The following is a 16,116-nucleotide window of genomic DNA, read 5'->3' as shown; positions in this document are numbered from 1 at the left end:
CCTTGCTGGATTTTAGTGGGACTGATTTTTTTGACGGCAAAAGACTAGTAGCTCGACTATACCTGCTGTAAGAAACAAGACCTTTTTAATATGCAAATGCTTCAGCAACTAATAAATGAAAAGGAGACGTTTTCAATAGGGTGTTAGTCACTTGCTTTTGCAACTTCAACATTTAAGAAGAGAAAGGCAGAAGTGTCGTCAGATTTGTTTTAAAGAACAAAGGCCTCCAGTTAATTCATGCAGGTGAATGTTATTAAATGCTACATTTGGTTTCAAAGAAAATTTGGGGAAATGATTTAGAAATAGGAAGCACTTGTCATTTCCACTGAAGAACTAATGAGGATTTCTCCTTGCAGAAGCAGCTCTGCCGATTTCTCTTTGCAATTTCTACACTCCAGGGCTGTAACTGGACATAATCTACACTTGCTTCACGCAACTGAAGCAATTACAAAACCTACTACAATTTAACAGCTATTCCAAATATTAATTTTGTCAGTGAGTTAAGAAATATGAGAAATTGGCATTTTTTGCACTGCTTCAATGCTGGAAATGAGCTGAGCTCCACTGTCAAGCAGAATCAGTTTTCATTTCCACCACCAAGAGCACTTTACCGATCTCTGTGACAACCATCAGCAAACATCCCAGATAGGTACCTGACTTTGCTCTCTTCACTGAAAGTTGACTTTAAACTGTTCATTCGTTTCAGCCTGGCCAGTTTCCTATTCCACTGCTCCAATTCTTCTATTCTGACTTCAAGATTGTTGGTTAGTTTACAAAGCTGCTTTACAGCACCAACATTTTCCATAAAGATCTGATCCTGAGAAGAAAACAATGACAGTATATTCGTCAGTCATATACAACAAGTAGTAAAAAATATAGAATTCACTTATGTAAGGATACATTGAATATTTAAAATGCAAACACAAGGTACCTCACTGTAAATGGGACATGTTTATGACTATAAAACCTTTTTTGCTAGATTGTAGAAATTATGTTCTCTTCATGGCAAACTGAAAATGAGGACTTGCAGAAGAGCTTGAAGAAGCTTTGTAAACCGAGAATTAGAACTATATTTTATCTGCATACTGTGTTGAATTTTAAACCTTAACACTGTGACAACAGGCATCTACTATGTGATTCGTAGTGCTGCCTTAGTGTCACAATCTAACACCATTGCTCTTCTGTGACCACCTAGAAATCAGCTACAGTTTGGAATCCTGGTCAAATACAGCAAATTTTACATAAGTCTCCTTTTCAACAGCATCTCTAGAAAGTGCTCTCCCCACAACTTTAATCAAGGTTTCTAATTCATGCTTCCCTTATATGGAATATAGCATAGCAAATTTAACCTATGAATTTAAATTGCTTGTAGCCTATCAAAAGAAAACAAGCAAAATGCAATATTTTGAATAGATATTTTCTCCAAGTTCAGTGATGTAAACTTGTGTTTCCTATAGAATAATGAAAGAATGCATTATTATAACTAATACAGAATCATGTTCATGACATCATCCAGACAAGACGCAGTTACCAATCTGTAAAACCTCCCCTTTCCTATTATCAGCTGTAAGCAGAAAAAGGCTAGGAAGTGGTCCTTTGACCTGCAGTGAACTGCACATAACAGAGGGGTCTCTCTGAGCAATGTTCTGGACAACCACTGTCTGCAGTCATACGTAACTGGACTCTGCAACTGACAGTCCCTTGCAGCCCTATTTCTACAGGAAAAGGAGGGGAAGAGAGCACAGGACAACAGACTAAGCTATTGTTTCCAACCTGCGAGCATGGTAATTACTTTGTGCACCATAAACATTTTTCAGTATAAGATTTGGAAGCTATAGTAAGGATTTCAGATGGCTAAAAAAACTACCTTCCCACAGATCACACAGAGCTAGCATTTGTATTTGATATGAAGTGATTACACCAGGGTTAGAGTAAGGAAGTTTTTATTTAACAAATAGAATTCTGTCATTACTTAATTCACTTCTGGAACACTTCATTCATTTCAACACTTAAACACAAAAGAATGTTTTGGAGTCCCACTTGTTGAACCAATGCTATGAAATCACTATTGCAGAGATGTTTTTTTCCTTTTCTCTTTCATTGTATGTTTATTTATTATTGTAATGAGATTTTAATGTAAATACTTTATGCGATTATAAGATTCAGCCATTTACTAACATTTGGTTGTTCATTTTTTTCTCAGGGACTTGTCAAACACGATTTTTATAAATACATGTGGAGGAATACAGCTCTGTATAAATCATAGCGTGTGTTTATAGCTTCATATACAAAAAGAACGGTCTAAATACACGCCTCCAAGTGCTCTCTCAAGACCATACCTTGTCAACCATGAGAAAGTTTTCTATTTTTTCTCCATCATTACAAGCAACATCTCCAACTTCTCTAACAGCTTGAGGTAAAAGCTCCTTCACTTCTTGAGCTATTATTCCTGTTCACAAGATAACATAAAGTCAGGAAACACAGCAGCATACTACTGACCATGGTTGCGTGCTTTGAGTTGACCATCCTGTAAGCCACAGGTAGGGCCAAACATGATCTAGAATTTGTCTATGGTAGGAAAATCCAAGATATCACTTCTTTTTTTCCATTCCACAGAAAACAAAAAGAAACCTTTAGAATTCCTGTTACTCTGCAATAAAAAAAATTGTTTGTGATTAATTAAACTTCTGTGAAAATACACTCCTATCTTTAAAAATTGGTACAGAAGTTCAAAAATTACCAGAATTGCTTATTCTTGGCATTTTTGTATCATTAGAAATACACAGCAAAGTATGCAATTGTAGTATTCTAAGAAATGAGGATGAAATAGAACGGGTGTTAAAAGATACTGTGATACAATGAAAAACAGTGGAAGTTAATGAAAAATGGGAACAGAGCTGACTGAATACCTGTTTCATGGGTGTTTTTTATTCCCATAACAGATGCAAATTCAGGCTTGTAGTCATACTCCACCAACCTCATTTGTGTTATTCTTCTCAGCTGCTCATTTGTGTCAACCTGGTTGGACAAATACCAGGATTCACATGTTGAAACACTAAGAATGTCATGGCATCTAGGACATCACTGAGCTAGAACAAGCCTGACATGGCGACTTGGCCAAGCTTCACATTGAAAAATATGGACAATCTTCCCATTCCCCATTATCAGAGTGCTATTTGTACTGCCAGTAACCCCTCAGTCTGACAACTCCCGCTTACACAGATATCCCAAGTTTCTATGGACAGCCTCTTCCAATGTCCAGAGGCGTTGGCTCTGCAGAGCACAGTGGTACATCTGATTTCTTTAGGCCAGCATTTTAGCACACCCCAGATAAAGAACCTGCTTCACGTGTCAGAACAATGATCCACATGTGTGCTGTGGTGCAAACATAAATGGCCTAAATACTCCACAGCCCTCACCTCCCGGATATTCTGCTTTGCTCGGCTGTCAGATGGATGCATGACTCTGCCCATAACTTTGGCATTTCCACAGACAACCAGTGCTTCATCTGGTGCATCTGTGTTAATTCCTACTCGACCATGATAGACTGTTGTCTCTGGAACATGTCCTCGCTGCCACAGTACATCACTGTCATTCTCAAACTGCCCTGGGTTAGACGCCTGGAAGAAAAAAAGATGTTTAAAGATATAGTATAGTATAGATGTACTATTGCTTATTCAATTCAGGGAAAATTAAATGCTAAGTCTTTAATATTTAAATTGCATTCAAGAGCTTTTTTAACACACCAACAGAAAAAAAAACAGTGGAGTCACTTCTAAGTGTCTCTGCTCACACAACATTGGCCTCACTGCTTTTTCCCTTGAATTCTGCTTTATTATCACTTTATGCTAATCTGTCAATGTCCAAAGCTTACCAAATTTTAACCTTGACATTATGGCACCTAACCATTCTTTATTTACCAGCAAATTTTAGCTGAGGCTGGAAATCAGAAAAGAGCAAACAAGGAAGAGATTAAACACATGTGGTTCACCAAATAATCTGTAATGTTTTAAATTAACTCCAATTTCATGTCAAGGAAACAGAGCTTTTCAAGAACAAAGCAGTGTGTATAATTAGAAAACCCACTTGATTTCAATACTTGATTTTGTTATTAAAAACAAACAAACCTTTGAGTACAGGCTTTAAAATTTTACTCTGGAGAAAAACATGCTCATGATAAAAAGTTCACACTCATTTAAAGAAGCCAGGCTTTCACAAGGCTTTGCCATCTACAAGCCATGGTGCTGTGCACTTACCACTGTTTGTCACAATTAGAGCATGATCTGATATGCCTGATAACCACTACTCAGCTGGTAGTTTCATTATGTTTGAGTGTATAAAGGGCCGGAACATGAGTTGCTTTCTCCCACAGTGTGTTTGCATAGCTTTGCCACTTTAAGTTAAGCAGTGCCTGGCTTACTGTACCCTGCCACTGAAGCCCTGTCAGACATCTGGAAAACTACTTTTGTTTTTTCCCCTTTCCATCTATCCTGTTGATTTTTTCACCACTTCAGATCACACCCTCTTTACCCTTCTGCTTTTCTGCCTTCTTTTTAGTTTGTCTGGAATAGTGGCCAGGTTTGCAAAATCTCATTCCTGGACTCCTACTAAGAAACTGTCTCGCTCACACAGAAGTAGCTCTCTCTTCATTGACATTTCAGAAGAATCTAACATGAAACATGATAGAAAAATCTTGCACAAAAATATATATAAGGTAACAATAATCCCAAGGATGACTCAAATGTAAACTTTTCCAATTTAGTAAAGAGTTGATATTTGTAACACTGTTAGATGTAGAAAGAGAAATTCAGATGAAAGCAGTATTGTGGAAATTATGGACAAAAATGTGGACAAAAAAAAAGAACTAAATATGCAGGAATGATACAAACACAATGACCAGTGTCCTGAAATAAAAGAACCCACCGCAAGAGCCAGGATAAAACTTCTCATCAGGGCAGAAAACTCCTGAACTCCAAACACTGCTTTCAAAGCCTTTTCACAGCTCCACCCAGAAAGGAGCTCTCTGCCATACTGCCATCCAAAACTCAACCCTAGCTGCAGGAAGAAGGTTTATGGCATAAGAGAACACAAAGTTATGGGCTAGACAAAAAAGCAGCCGCAAGTGAAACCAGCTGTAAGCCCTCATCTCCCGTTGGAAACCTCTGTGTAAACCACACATACTGGGGATTTGCACTTTAACTCTCTCCAAACCTTAATGCTAAACCAGGCTGTAATCGCAAGTCTAGGCAGACAAAAAGGACCCAAGCAATGGCCTGCAAAAAAGATGCTAGGACCAAAGCTTTTGACAGCCCTCGCTTTTCCTTAGAAACCCCTTTCCAGCCCCACTTTTAATACAGTAGAGCTCCCAGTCTTACTTGAGTCAGGAAGGACAGGCAGCGGATATGAGGAGAGGATGTCACCCTCTATGTTAATGACCAGCTGGAGTGCACAGAGCACTGCCTGGGAATGAATGAGGAGCCAACTGAGAGCTTAGCTAGAACTAGATGATATTTAAAGTCCCTTCCAACCCAAACCATTCTATGACTCTAAACCAAAATGCTAAGCCTGCTCCTCACCATAAGACAAGGACTAGAAAGACACTGTGCAAATAAGAAGCAGCTCCTTGACTGGCCCACACAAAAAAGTTCACTGGACTGCAGTCTTCCAGAGGCCCTCATCCCTCTCAGCCCCACTACATGGCACCTATGGATTTTTCATCTTTCTATGCCATAAACATAAATAACCATAACCTTATGCTATGCCCAGCTCAAATGTTAACCAGGTATTGGTCACACAAAAAAGGGCCAGTACTGAAAGTTTTTGGCAGCCCTCACCTTCCCCTTGCAACCCCACTCATGTTGGGGCTGACCCTAATCCTCCATAGCTCCTGTTACAACAGAGGTCTGGGTTTTTTCTCTCTTGCAAGTCTAACTGTAACTGTAAACTAAAGCCAAGTACTAAAAGGAAAGCTTTATGGGGATCAGGAGACTGAAAGATAATGGTCATGAGGAAGAGAGACAATGCTTCCTTTTCCTGTTCTGAAACCAAGATTACAACCACCAAATTAAGAGCCAGGACACACTAGCTCTGGGATCACGCTAGAAAGGGGCTGCTTGACCACCTTTCTTTGCATTTCTTTTTCATTCTTATCCTCCTTTTAAAATGAATCATCTACCCAATGAAAGCATTTACCAAATTCCTGGCAAGTGCAGGAAATTGTTCCACCTTGAAGAAAAAACAATCTGGAAAAATCAAGGTATTTTGTACTGGAATTCACAACAGGTTTTCTTTCTAAATTCTCTACTTTTAACAGTTTAAAGTCCTGATAATTAAAAGATAACAACACACTCATACAATATGCGGCTGTAATTTTTTCCTCAATCATTTTGAGTCAGTGGCATATGCCCAAGAATCACACACATGCACACACCCATAGTGTCCTGTGAATATCAAAATAGTAAATACTTTTCACATGAAAGCAATATAAATTTCTACCTACCCTCACAATGATCTTTTCAGATACATTCGCAGACAGAAGATAGAATTGGTCCTGAGAGACAGCATACAGTCCAACTACCAGCATGAAGTATCTATTTTGAAATTGATTTAGTCAAGACAATAATTGAAGTAATGTCTTCTCACAGAAAACAGGAAAATGTTTTAAATGCAACCACTATTACCAATACACAAAAAGATGAAATGTTTTAAAAAATGTATTTATGTTCCAATATGAAAGAAAAAGTATTTTCTTTTCTCTCAAGTAATATGCTCTTTCAATCCCCACTATCACTGCAAATGAACAAAGATTACAATAATTGTGACAAATTTAAGTAAAGAAGACTCAAGAGACAAAGACCCTTCCTTCCTCAGAAGAAAATGCTCATTATTTGGTTTGTTGGCTTCTTGATTTCTTCAGCCATCCTTATGGCAATGATTTCCCAAAATGATCTCTAACCATTAGAATGAGGTTTGTGTTTTTTTTTCTCAAATCAGTCTATGACTCTGAAGAGAGGCCTTTAAGCAGATGCCAAGTGCCACAGAATTAAAATCACAGATTCAGCAGTGCTGAGATTTTTCATAAGCATTAACTCCACTCTAAAGCAGACCCTCTTTGTTTCCACTTCACACACACAGGCCAAATAGCTACAGCAATACCTCTGGTCAGGGTTTGGTTTTCCCTTTTTTCTCATGTTATTTGCTGTTGTTTCACTGAAATGCAACCTTCCCAGTGTTACTTTAGTTATCTGGTCCCCTGGCAGATCAACTCTAAAATAGAAAAGGAAACAAGATCAGAAATAAGCATTTGGAGATCTACCTGGCTCAAGCCAGATTTCCTCGAACTCCTTAGAACAGTTCTGAGAAAAAAACTGACAGATGAAAAAGAAAGAAGAACCCCAGTAAAAATGCTGCAACCATGGTTTATAAAAATGAATTAAAAACACAGATTATGTCAAGAAGATAAACAGGATAAAGCACCAGCAGTGAGAAACTGCTCTTAGTAATAGGAACCTTGTGTTCCTTGGTCTGTTTGTTCACAGCCTTGAGCATAATAAAACCATATGTGTTCCATATGATGAGTATTTGTTGCTTGCCAAGGTTAACATTGTTTATTATTGGATCTGAATTTTCACACTAAAATAAATAAATTTTACTGTTTGTCCTTTTTTACACCTGCCTCTAATTTGTATGTCTGGAATCATAACATACACACCTATGTCTCAAACACATAGTGGCACTGTTCCTGGAAGTAATAAATAATATGAATAAAGAGTTTGAGTGGAGAAAACCATCGTCCACTGAAAAGTCACCCGTGAAACGGCTTACATGCACTCAGAATCTATTTGTCAGCATGCAAAAGGAAGAAAAATGCCTTAATAGAGGTAATTTAGTGAACATTGAGCTCTTCTCCCAAGCTCAAAGTTATTTTTTCCAGATTACGTACTGCAGGCTTTATCCTGTCAAATCTGACACTGTCTCATCTTTTTCTGGTTCAAGGCTTATTTAACTATAAAGAACAGAACACCTCCAACAGAAGACACTCAATGCCTGGAGAGCAAACATTGATTCTGATGGTAACTTAAGAAGCAGAAGAATGGCAGAGCATTCCTAGGAGAAGCTGCATGTATGTTTCTAGCAGAAGCACTCCCTCTTAAAAGCACTGCAACTATGTCTCATGCCCATGTAGAGCAGGAACATTACTGACATTTGTAAGATGGGAAATGCACCTGACATATAACTCTGAACACCATACAACAGTGCTGCTAGCTGAGTATAAATATTTTGGATAGGCACACTTAACACATTTGTAAAGCTGCTGAAAATATTCCTTAATGAAGGGAGACCAAGTATATATTACTACTGTGACTCTATGTGCACACCCAGAATGGAACTGGGGTAAAGATCAGAAAACTGGCTAAAAGCTACTGTAAGTTTCCAAGAAACAAACAACTATTTCACATGTTAGACCAAGCACGTATTGAAATTAAGTGGAATAATTTTCTCAAAATTCTTACTTAACTGGATGGAAAGTTTTTTTGCTTCGATCTGACTGAGACTGTTCAATAGCAATTGTTTGATTTGGAGCTTCCACCTATAAGGCAAAAAGAATTTTCAAAAATAACAAGAATATGAAATTTTCAACTATATAAAATTTTAAAAAGAAATTAATAAGCAAATTGTGTCTGAAACAGTGTAATCTCATTTCTCATGGAACTACACAGAAATTAACATGGGAACTGATCCACTGACACCCAGCAGCAAGTCTGAAGACCCAAATCTTTCTGTGGATGTAATTTGAAAGAAGGAAAAAAAAGGGAAAGAAGGGAAAGGAAAAATGGAAAAGGGAAACTGTAAAGAAAAGAAAGGGAAAAGGGAAGAGGGAAGAGGGAAAAGGGAAAAGAGAAAAGAGGAAAAGGGAAAAAGGAGACAGGGTGAGGGAGAAGGAGAGGAAGAAGAAGAGGGAGAAGAAGGAGAAGGAGAAGAAGGAGAAGGAGAAGGAGAAGGAGAAGGAGAAGGAGAAGGAGAAGGAGAAGGAGAAGGAGAAGGAGAAGGAGAAGGAGAAGGAGAAGGAGAAGGAGAAGGAGAAGGAGAAGGAGAAGGAGAAGGAGAAGGAGAAGGAGAAGGAGAAGGAGAAGGAGAAGGAGAAGGAGAAGGAGAAGGAGGCTTCTGGAATGGTACCAAGAATCATTTTGCTTCAGATGGGAACAGATGCCAGTAATATTCATAAATTTCTTCTGCATTCGGATGCATGAAGCAAAACTGCAGTAACTGCCTTGTAAAACATGGATATTTTTAAATCATTGAATTTTGTAATTTTTAAATCACTAAATTTCACTCACTGAAAAAGTAAATGAAAAACCTGGTAAAACTTCCAGAAATATTAAAATGTCTGACTACTTCTGTATATGCAGTTTGTGGACCCATATTGGCTGGAAGAATTTGATTCTTAAAATGAAAATTGAAAGCATGACAAGCAGAAATGGGGAAAATTTGTTGGTTTTCTACACATGAACTGTTCAGGAAAACCAGATTTTATTATTTTTCTTTGCTTTATGAACTGTTTGGGGTTTTTTAACACATCTTTTTGACTAACAGGTAGACTTGCCACCTGCACACCAGCTGATGCCCCTGAACTGCCCACTGAGGGAATAGAATTTTAACCAAAGAGAGGGAAGTCAGTGAGACCATGGCAAACATGACAACTTTTCATATATATCAGCACAAGCATCCATAAAACCTCACTTTTCTTGCAAAAGACTCCCACACAGAAGTCACTAGCAACTTGAAAGAGTTCTCTTTTGTCAGTTCTTGGTCAAAAATTACTAAGAAAAGAGTTCATTTTAATTATTGACTTCATCCTATGGATAATCACATGCTAATTTCTTCAATGCAATACTCACGGAGAAATACTTGCCTTTATTCCAAAAGCCTTCAAGCAAAACTTTTCTATTGGTTTCCCCCCCAGCTGAGTTTTGACATATTTTGGATGTCCAGCAATTCTAATATGGACTGTGATTTGGAAATGATTCTTCTTCTGGCACACAAAGGCATCGTCTGTTATTGAAAAATTAAATCCTTTATCTGTGACAATGTGATACCCTACAGCAGGTCTACAAAAACAAGAAGAAAGAAAAGCAACTTTAAGGACAGGCATATTTGAGTGACATCTTGAACATAGTATGAAACATAATGTGGTCTGAAAATCCGTCTAATTTTTACTGACAAAATGGGAGCCAAATTACATCTTTGCAATCACCAGATCTATCAGTATTATTTTCTTAGCCTCTAGAGGTGTAAAAATGAAAATGCATACAAAGTGTTCTCTGATTCTAGTCTGACACATAAAAAGTTTGGAAACCAGAGGTGGAGAAGTTTACATAATCCTCATTTACTAATCTGGTATAAAGGAAGCCTGTGCACCTAAAACCACAAGCAAATTTTTTAGTTTATTCAAGCATTCATTACAACAGTGCTATAAACAACAGAGCTGAGCTAGTGCTGCAGACAACAATGTGCTAATGAGCCAGCAAGACTCCCTGTTTTTTCATTCTTGAATTCCCACACCAAATGCTTCTACAGAAGCTACTGGAGTTCAAACAAGGCTTTACTCAAGCTGAAGGAAAAGCTATCAACACTAACCCTCTGGCAAAATTACTATAAAACTCCCCTTTATCCATCCAGCTCAGGAAACCCTATTCTATTTATTCAAAGGTCTAATTTGTTGCCCAAAAAGAAAGTGTATTTTGTCTTTATGATTCACAACAAACAAGGAAAGTTATCAAAAGGTATCTTCCTAAAAGTGCCAGTGAACTCACCACCCCATCAATGTTTCCACTCCTCCAGTTTAAGTGATGGATAATTCTGAAATAATAGGACTACACGGCAAGGTTCTCTTATATGGGCATTGGCTTTTCTTGCTAATGGAAGTGTGATAATGATGATCTCATCTGATGCCACTGAGAACCTCTCATTAATGCAATTACTGAAGATGGTTTTTCAGAACTCATTTGTTTACACATTATTAGTTGGAAAAATCAAAGTGTACAGACTTTACAAGAAATGTACTAACTTTATTATCTTTTTATAAATTATGAACAAAAGGCCCTTTTCAAACCACCACTGGTTATTCTGTAACTGCTTCAAAACTATGAAGTCATATGTTAATTCATTTTAAATTATAATTGTCTAATAGCTCTTAAAACCACCATTATTAAAGAAGAAAAACCTCTTCCTTTTTTTTTCTACAACTGGTAATTCTTTTTATTTATATAGGGAATATGTGTATTTCATAGCAAGGAAAGGAGTAATTTTTCAGATTTAGGTATGAAGCAAGTTTGTTACCTGATAGCCTTAAAACAAAGTCAGAATATTTGCTTCCACGCAGGCAAGCAGATTGAGAGGCAACAAGTACAAATTTCCATTGCTCCAAGTTGAATTGTTAGGAACAACGGCTCCCAAAGAGGAATTTCATGTTTATCATTTTCTGAGTACACCATTTAAGAGCAAATACATTTTGATCTGATCGCACAAAGACTGGTCAGTCTTAGCAAGGTGTACAGTAAAATTTGGAAGACCGTTCAGCGATATCGCTATCACACAAGTGTCTTTAGCAGAAAAACACTTCAGATTCCTCTTTCTATTCAGAATTTAAGTCTTCAGACAAAGAAACAGACTTCAGAGTGTTTCTGAGACAAAATCTTTGGAACAGTGCCTCACCAGTCACAACAGTAATGGGGCAAGGGGCTAAGAAAGTACCAACCAAACACAATGCAGGGCACAATTAATGGTAGAGTAACCTATTCTAATGAACCTGCCTCAGCTAACAGCATTTTGTTGGGAAAATTAAATAATCAAAAGGTTAAAATACTGGATGAATAAAATGGAAAACTTCAGAAATGCCTTTAAAGTGCACACAGCAATTTCCAGGTGAAGGACCAACCCATCCACACTGAGCAGTGATAAACATGTGACTCTTTTGAGGCTAATAGAGCACAGGATCACTACTCAGAAAATCTGTGCACTGTACCATAGTTGCAGTGCATCTTGGAACAAAGACACTGCTATTGACATAGCTTAAAAGTAACCCTGGCTTCCTCTGCAAATAGTATCTCAATCCCCTTTCACAGCAATGGCAGCATTTATTTGGATGCTTTAATGCTCAGCATCATATACTTTTTGTTGACACAAGCCATCAAGATATGTGAGTCTGGAATTTCAATTTTAAGCATACAGGAACCAACGTCAGCTCAAAGCTCTCATGTACTTGTTCACTGAAAACATAACAGGAGCTGGAATCCACTTCCATTTAGAGTGACGATTCACATCACAAACACAGCTGAAGGTTTCTTGGCCCAACCAGCTCCCAACAAGTAGAAAGGTGCAGGTACTGAACTGTCCACTCTCTTGTCATGTCAGTACCCTGGGAGAAGGGTTGTATGGGACACAGCAAGATGAATGTTGCCCTTATCATGCTGTTCACAAACAGAGAACATCAGTGTTCAGCAATGACACTGATACACTCCAGACTCTAGCAGTTTGAGCTAGAGGAGCACGAAAATTTACTGTGCTATTTAAGTTCCACGGAGACAGTGATGAATTATTTGTACCAGTCCTGGGGAAATGATCAAACACTGATGAAGGGTTTTGTTAAAAGGGATCATTCACTAAATACTATAATGGAGAAAACCAAGCATGTAAAGTGAACCTGGAATGACCCTTTCCCAGATCATGTGGCTAAATTCAACTATTTATAGTTCTGATTTATACAGGAAAGCTCTACATCTTTGACTACATATCATCCATATATGTCTATATTTGTAGGATTTAGGTTATATGAGCCTAAAGTAATACAGGTATCTTCGATTTCCATTTTTCTTTAGTATTTAGGTGACTAGAAGAAAAGCTGCTATTGCTCAGTAATTACTTGCCCCAGTATATATGTTCTGCAAAATAAACAAAAATTAACAGGTATTTAAAGTTAAACTCATTTTCCATTTGCCCCCAGATCCCTGAAGGAAAATCAGAAAACCTGACAGGAATTCCAACCAGTGTTTAAAGTTCTGATTATCTGACACATCCTCAAGCTCGTATTTCATCATGCCTGTTATTCCTCCTTCTCCAGTCTTATTTGCAGTAAAAACAAGGGATACCCAACATATAATTTGTTCCTACAGAACTACAATACCAGAAACCAAAACAAAGCAAAACCACAGAGGAAGCCACTTTCTCCAAGTGCAGATGTCAGTGCTTACAGTTTTTCATAATTAGAGTTCAGTAAGCTGTTCCACTGAGAAGTTTGATATGGTTGCCATGTTAGAGCTTGACAGCATTTTTCCAGAGCTGCATTCTGTCCATCACTGTCATATTCTTGCACTTCAGCAGCACAGTCCTTAACGGTTGCTGCAGGGAGATAGTGACAATTCAGTTATTACATTTATGACTAGCCAAAAATCCTGCATAAACATTTTTACAAATATATTCACATATACATAAAGCATAAATATATTGCATATATATTTATATCTGATTGCCCTTTGCAGTTATTCCAAAAGGTTGTGTTATATTCCCATGCCCTAGAAAATAAAATTTACAGCTTTTACTGATTTACAAAATATTACACATGTAGCGCTTCCTATTTTTATTCTCCCCGAAAGGAGGGATAGTTTCCTTTAGGAGGGAGGAAAAAAGAAAAAGGAAAGCTAAGCATTTTGCTGTAAATCTGCAACACTACAAGAAACAATAAACAAAACAATTACATATGTTTCCTTTAATCTCTACTACAGGTTTAAATTGAATATACTCCAACTCGCTGCAACTGGTACTTTGTCCCAGAGCAGGAGGCACAGCTTTCCAATAGCAAGAGCATTCACCACTACGTTTGATTGAGTGGTTAATGCTTTCCGAGCATTCTGAGATAGACAAGGTCAACCATAATTCTCTCAGATATTATACATTTTATGAAGACAAAGTAAAATGTGGTAAGAGGGAGAGATAAATGGAGTGCAGTAATGACAGGAGAAAATATACCATTGAGCATATAAACTAAGATCTGTTCACAGCCAGTGGCAGCACAGTAAGACAGAGACTAAAGAACCATTTCAGGCCCGAGCTTCATTTGCAATTCCCTGCTTTGGACATAGAGCAGAGAGAAAATATGTTAAAAGAACACCAAAAATCCCACAGAGTAAAGAAATTCACATCTCATTTCTGAATTATCCCCATGCCATTTTTATCAAGGCCTGTGCTCTTTTTCCAATAGCACGTGTGTCAGTGAGGTTTTATTAATAGTGACTCCCAAGGAAAGCATATTTCAAAGCTGTGTCTATAAGTATTAAAACCACCAAGAGAAATTTTAGACACAGACATATCTGTTTGTCTTCTCTTTCCAGCAAGGGTAGATTTAAGAGGACTAGTCACAATCAAGAAACACTGATCAAATAAAAGATACCAAGGAAATGTAACCTACTAAATCCAGTTGTTACTCATTAAAATTGTTCTAAAAGACTGCTTTAATGCTGCAAAATTCTTACTCTGAAGAAATAATCAGCTCTCAGATTTTCTACTAACAGACAAGCATGGAATTCCTCAAATGAACTGTTCATTCGCAGAGAGCCTCACGCTTCACAGAAGCCGATCCATTTCTGTACTTGCCTGATAAGCTTTTTTGTATCAATTGGTATAAGCTTAACAGTTTCATCTTGATAAAACAATGAACTGAATTAATTTGGGGAAGGGGAAGAACACACAGCTTTTACCAAGTTTGTGCATTGATACACTTAGTAGCAAAAAACTGGAGTTGAGGTGATAAAGGGAAACTGCAATCTGTTTACTCATCCACTGCATTAATTCCCTGTTAAGCTGACCCAAGATGATTTCTTTGCCCAGTCAATTTAGTGCCAAGTAAAGTCAGCAGAGTATGGTATCATCTGCATGTGGTAGGCTCACACATGGAGAAAGGCAGAATATTTTGCCCAGAGAGTCCTCAGGAAACATCAGCCTCTAATGGCTCTCTTTGCCCAATATAGAATCACAGAATCATAGAATAGTTAGGGTTGGAAAGGACCTTAAGATCACCTAGTTCCAACCCCGATGCCATGGGCAGGGACACCTCATGCTAAACCATGTTACCCAAGGTTCTGTCCAGCCCAGCCCTGAACACTGCCAGCTGTTCAAGTTATATAAATAGGTCCTGGTTTTCAAAACTCCTAAAAAGGTAGATTCCTCCAAACCTGGCAGTGGAGTACACACTGTTAATGCCACGCTACATTTTCAGAGCTAGCAGGAGCTGTGCTCTTAACATATTTACTTATATATGACATGAGCCATTACGTTTCATCTTCACACAGTTGCTTACCTTGTCTGGAGTCCTGAGCCTGGACTGGAGAATCAGTGGCATCCCCCAGTAACTGTGAGAGCTTCCTTTTTCTGCCTGATGCTGCAGAAACACTTTTTTAAAAGCACACGTTGCATTACTCATTTATGAGTTTAAATACAGATATGACAGAATCATAACAGCAGAATACCCAGGTATCTCATTCTAACTGTACTGTCGTCCAAATTCTCGTTTGTCAGGGGAGGAGACCATTGTTGGCTTTTTAAAACTGAAATATGCAATTTTTTCCTTCCAAAACACAAATTTGGTTTGATTTTTTTTAATTTAATATAAATAGAGAAGCTCATCCTTTTTAAAAACTTAGTGCATGAACAGCAGAGGGTTACTGTTTCCTGATATTTGCATTAAAATCACAGCTTTTCTTGAATAATTGTAGTGCACCAGGTACGAACTCACTTTCCTTCTTATACAGAAAATGCTTGTAGCAGTTAAACTAATCCCTTAATAAAAAGATCTCGAGGGGCAACTGCTGGGTAACAGTCCCCCATTTCTCAGGAAGTGAGATTTTATAAAATGCTCCCATATGCAAAGAGAAAAAAAATATTCCACAGTTTTTATATCATAACATGTAAATTAGGATATCCTGACAGATGGTCACTCCTTCTGGGTGGGAGAATAAAAAGCCAAACTCCAGGTCTTGGTCATACCCAGCAGGTATTCAAATTCAGGTTTCTCCACAAAGAGAAGAAAAGCCTGCCCACCACATTAATTTTGATTGGTTTTCT

The 16,116-nt window shown here is 37.8% G+C and overlaps 1 protein-coding gene across 1 annotated transcript in view; it reads right to left on the bottom strand.

The window, feature by feature from the left end:
• The window catches only part of MYRFL (myelin regulatory factor like), a 36,351-nt gene that overhangs the window by 14,107 nt on the left and 6,128 nt on the right, over nucleotides 1-16,116 (bottom strand). The window contains exons 4-14 of the mRNA XM_062613721.1: nucleotides 15,353-15,444; nucleotides 13,251-13,398; nucleotides 9,914-10,109; nucleotides 8,514-8,590; nucleotides 7,156-7,266; nucleotides 6,500-6,590; nucleotides 3,420-3,620; nucleotides 2,910-3,018; nucleotides 2,340-2,449; nucleotides 654-817; nucleotides 2-65 (exon numbers count right to left, since the gene is read on the bottom strand). Of these exons, the coding sequence (XP_062469705.1) occupies nucleotides 2-65; nucleotides 654-817; nucleotides 2,340-2,449; nucleotides 2,910-3,018; nucleotides 3,420-3,620; nucleotides 6,500-6,590; nucleotides 7,156-7,266; nucleotides 8,514-8,590; nucleotides 9,914-10,109; nucleotides 13,251-13,398; nucleotides 15,353-15,444 (1,363 nt within the window). The remainder of the gene's footprint in view (nucleotide 1; nucleotides 66-653; nucleotides 818-2,339; nucleotides 2,450-2,909; nucleotides 3,019-3,419; nucleotides 3,621-6,499; nucleotides 6,591-7,155; nucleotides 7,267-8,513; nucleotides 8,591-9,913; nucleotides 10,110-13,250; nucleotides 13,399-15,352; nucleotides 15,445-16,116) is intronic.

Source organism: Pezoporus occidentalis, unplaced genomic scaffold (genome assembly GCF_034315485.1).
Source record: "Pezoporus occidentalis ecotype Australia unplaced genomic scaffold, CSIRO_AGI_Poc_V1 ctg17, whole genome shotgun sequence".
Lineage (NCBI taxonomy): Eukaryota > Metazoa > Chordata > Aves > Psittaciformes > Psittacidae > Pezoporus > Pezoporus occidentalis.
This window is presented reverse-complemented; position numbering and strand designations above follow the sequence as displayed.